Source organism: Stegastes partitus, unplaced genomic scaffold, assembly GCF_000690725.1.
Source record: "Stegastes partitus isolate 25-593 unplaced genomic scaffold, Stegastes_partitus-1.0.2 Scaffold1694, whole genome shotgun sequence".
In the NCBI taxonomy this organism is placed as follows: Eukaryota; Metazoa; Chordata; class Actinopteri; family Pomacentridae; genus Stegastes; species Stegastes partitus.
The window spans coordinates 160,839-165,496 of record NW_007579425.1 but is presented as its reverse complement, the minus strand read 5'-3'; the positions used below and the strand labels follow the sequence as shown (position 1 = coordinate 165,496).

The following is a 4,658-nucleotide window of genomic DNA, read 5'->3' as shown; positions in this document are numbered from 1 at the left end:
CAGGTGTTAGCCGAGGCTCCAGGTGTTAACCGGGTCCTGCAGTTCTCTGGTCGATCGACAGCATTAGCGAGTCGTCGTCCTTCAAACGAACGCCGTCTGAGATCGTCTCATCTCCATCCTCAGCTCGTCGTGGCCGAGCAGGTACTGGAGGCAAAGCATTATGGGAGCAGCAGTGGGTTAGCGTTAGCACAGGAGTTAGCTCAATACGTATATATGAATATAAACTCCAATCAGCTCTTTATCTACAGTAACTTTAGCAAAGTTTCACCTTCATTCTATGAACATTTTCCTTGAAGTCCAGAGAGGAGGGTCCAGATTTATCACTTTTTTAATAAACTTTTTAAATTCTGAGCCTCAGAAGTTCATCAGAACAGCAGACAGACACATGACATTTAGGAGGAAGACCACAGAACTCCACATAATTAATTCAATGTCGGTAAAAGCTTCTAAAGGGGGTGAATATTTTTACGGGCGCTGTGTTTGTAATGTTATTTGTTCTACTTGTTTCTCGGAGATCTCAGGTTCAAAGAGCCTTAAAGGGCTGAAATACCAACATGATTTCAGCAAAACAACCAAATGTGGCGCCTGCGAGCGATAAAACCAGTAAGTAGCATGGGGCGAGCGTTTCTTTCTCATTTGCGCTCAGATCTGTGGCGTTTTAATGGCGTTCCTTCCTCAGATTATCTCCATCTGAGCGCCTCAAACTCCCAATAACGAAGCAGCAGCACGAGTCATTAAGCAGCAGCAGCAGCAGCAGCAGCTCGTGTGTCAGTGTCGGCTCTTACTGTGAGGTTGTTGATGCTTTCTGACAGAGCTTCTATCTGCAGAACGGTTCCCTCTGCGGTCGCCATCTGCAACAAACACGAGCACAGTGAACCCGACGCAGTCACGCACTTCGTCTTTCAAAAAGAAATATATTTGCATCGATGCGCGTGTGCAGCTGGACGCGTGACGACTGCACCTGCAGCTGCATACTGAGCAACATGCACCTGTAGCGGGGTTACCACGGTGATGACCGTCAGCCATCTTGGCTCAGGCGGCGGTGGGGTGTGGGGGTGGGGGTGGGGGAGCCGGTGTCATAAACAGCCATGACAGCCGCCATGATGGTGAGGATGATGATGATGAAGATGATGGAAGCAGGTTAGTGGTTGATGCAGGTTGTTTTAGATCCTCCACGTGTCCGTTTCCTCGAAGCTAAATCTGTTTAGCTTCAATTTAATTAGCAAAAAAGCAGCATCTAGTGTTCCTCAGAAATACACACGAACCTTCTGTATGGAAAGAAAGAGTCGACTTTACACACGTATAGTTTTGTTTATTAAATGATTGGATAAACCTTTAGACATTTACATGACCACATGTAGCTCCTTCCATCGGAGACTCTTTGCTATAAAAATACTATTACAGTCAAAATATGAAAATAACAGTACAAAATCACCACCTCGGCTCTCAGACATGCTATTTCCTTATAACTCGCTCCGCAGTGACATAAATATTAAATAAAAATCCCTCCGTGTTATTATTATTATTATTATTATTATGCAAATATTGCACAAGTTCGTCTCCACCGTGTCGCAGACCTGAACTCAAGCTGGTTAAAAAAATCAACAGGCGTAAATACATGATGCTGATTCACACGTATATAAAATCATCTAGTGGTGCACAAACGTTAGAGCAGCGGTGTAATACTGTACAACGACGGGCCGCATGGATCACAGAGACGCCACAGAGGAGGTTCTGGAGGTGAGTCGGGTCATGGCACAGGTCTGAGGTCGGGTTAGTGAGTTAGTTTAGGCATCTGACTGGAATACTTCAAGTGATTCGTGGTGTCAGGTCGCCCTGCAGCGTCACGGTTCGGCTCTGAGTCCGAGTTAAGGCACCGGGTCGGGCGAGGGGGGTGCAAAGGAGCGGGGAGGGTTTGAGGTATTACGGGCTGCAAGCAGAGGAAGCAGAGTAGTAGCAGAGACAGCTGATTGGCTGATGGAAAGCAACACGGCGCTCCATGTTGTCATAGCTGTCGTCACGGGAACGGGTCAGCCCCGCCGTCCCGGAGCCCCACCTGGTCCCTGGAGCGGTCGGGTTCTCGGTCCAGAATCGGGCTCAGGCCCCTGAAGCCGGCGTACGGACGCATCTGCACGCCGTTCGCCGCCGACTGACCCGACGGAGGCGACGAGGACGACTCGATGGGACAAACGTAATCGGTGGATTCGTCCGGACGACGCCTCCTCAGGTGGGCCAGGTTGGAGAAACCCAGCTTCTTGGGCTGCAGGAAACAAGACGACACAAAAAAAAGAAGAAGTGTCACAACGGTGGAACAAAAGGGTCGGTTTGTGCTGCAGGAGCACCGGGAGCAGAGCAGCGCTGCACGACGGGACGAGCTGGGCGGCCAAGTTTTATCTGGGATGGTTTTTGATTTTGGACAGTCTCAGAACGCACCTCATCCTAGAAAATGTCGTATACAAATAAAGTGTTTGGAGGAAATAACACCTGGCAGCGATACTGATACGTGTAGAGCAGCTAAATCACAGGTATTCACGTCAGGTTCCCTCATGTCGACTTCCTGTCAGTGTTTTTATACCTGGTCAACATTATACCTCACAACCACCAGTGTATTACTATTAGAGCATCTTTGCCAATAAAACTGTTATTTAAACCTGGTTTTTGATTTGTTAAAGGCACAGGACGGGACTTTTGGTGAAGTGTTGCAGGAGCACCGGGAGCAGAGCAACGCTGCACGACGGGACCACAGCGGCGGCTAAAGGTTTTGATTTTTGTAGACGCACGCTTGGATTTTTTGATCCCACCTCAGAGTCACATCGTGTAAAGACGTTTGCAGGAAACAGAGCCACTCTTTCACCCTGCAGTAACACCGACGCTGTGAGTGTGTATCAGCTGAACGCCATGCACTCCAGATATTAATACACTTCCTCTTCCTTTAGCGAGAAGCGATAGCAGGCGGCAGCTTCTATAAATGTTTCCCTTAAGCTTCCCCTTGCTGACAAAAGCCACTTTGATATTATCACAAAGCACTTTATCACTGGGTGGCTGCTGCCCCGCGGGAGGAAATCCACAAACACACACATAAACAAACCTATTTTTGTGCTTTTTAGAGCCACCGTCTCTTTTGCATACCGGCTTATGTACAAAACCATAGAGTTGCTTAAGAAATTTAAGATCTGAGTGTCCCCAGGTCAGAAATGGGTCAGCTGTGAGCGCGAATTGTGTTTTCGGCTGGATTATTTCTCCAGCAGAAGGACTTAACGATGAGTCTGCAGCAGAGTCTTAAAGCAGCGAGGAGGAGCAGAGCGGTCCGGGTTTACTCTGCTCCCAGAGATTAGACCGAGCCGACTCACCGAGGCCTCGCCGCGGATTAAGGTGCTTTCTGTCCCACATGAAGGTGAACCCAGTGCTCGTTCCCATAATGCAGCATCGTGCCGCCTCCCGGCTGCGTGACGGAGCCTCTTCCTCGCGTCTTCCTACCTTGACTTTGGCGGTGATGCTGAGCGGGGCGTATCCCGCCGCCTCCATGTACTCCCTCTTCTCCTGCTGGGCCTGAGCGCCCACCAGGTTGCTGAAGTTGGTGTTGAGGTGTCGCCTCAGCAGCGTCTTCTGAGGCGAGATGTTCAGCAGCATGGCCAGCGTGTCCGAGCTGAACCGAGGCTCCAGCATCTGTCGGAGCACAAAGCGGCGTTAGAGGCGGAGTCGTCGGGTTTTTGTTGTTGTTGTTGTTCTATAAGCTCTCGGTTCATGTGAACTCACGATCAGGCCTCCGTGGACGCCGCTGCCTCTCAGGTTCGGCGCGTATTCGGCCAGATCCACAGACCTCAGCCACTCCATGACTCTGTGATTGGACCACTGGACCACCTCGTTGGGCGTGAACTGGTTCTGAAACACACAAAATGAACAATGAATACGCAAAATACTGCACATTTTCTTGTACTTTACATTAAAGATTTTACCTGCTGGCTGCTTTAAAAGGCATGCGCTAAAATAAAACCATTTATCAGAACCACAAACTGTAAAAAACACTCTTTGGTAATTAATTATCTGTGTTCTGTCTGGAAAATTATCCAAATACAGGCTTAGAATTGTGATATTTCCTCCTTGGTTTAACAAGATTCCTTAAAATTCTCTTCTCTGTGCAACTATAAACTTATTACTGACTCGGCTGCAGTCACATAACTCCAAAGTTTCAGGACCTTCTTGGTTGAACTGCAGCCAGTGTTTCCACAGAGCAGCGAGGAGACGACGAGAGGAAGATCTAACAGAATGATGAAGCTGTCTGGCTTCAGAAACAGACTCGTGGGTCGGCTGCAGTCTCTGCGTTTCAGCGATAACCCACCTCGTTGCCGGGTCTTCGTTTCAGGCAGTTGGGGTTGAACTTGTTGACGTGCAGGACGTGGATGGCGCATTTGATGCTGAGGTGGTGCAGCTGGCTCGTAACTTTGAGGAACAGCAGGTCGTTCTGGGATGGAGAGAAGACAGAGGGGAGGTTTTCGCTCAGCGCTTCAGTAATCCTAATTTAACCGAACAGAAGGGCAACGACGAACAACATTCAGCAGCACTGGTCGGTGTGCAGTCAGAGGAAACGAACCCGCGTCACGTTTTCCTGTCATGTTCTGCAAAAAGAAGCCAATTGGTTTAAAATGACTGCAAATGCA

General features: G+C 49.0%; 1 protein-coding gene across 1 annotated transcript in view; it reads right to left on the bottom strand.

The window, feature by feature from the left end:
• Positions 1-4,658, bottom strand: part of ppfibp2b (PPFIA binding protein 2b) — a 90,705-nt gene continuing 86,047 nt past the window's right edge. The window contains 6 exon segments of the mRNA XM_008301644.1: positions 1-144; positions 786-851; positions 2,057-2,260; positions 3,478-3,666; positions 3,757-3,882; positions 4,340-4,514. Coding sequence (XP_008299866.1) covers positions 82-144; positions 786-851; positions 2,057-2,260; positions 3,478-3,666; positions 3,757-3,882; positions 4,340-4,514 — 823 coding nt within the window. The 3' untranslated portion in view covers positions 1-81.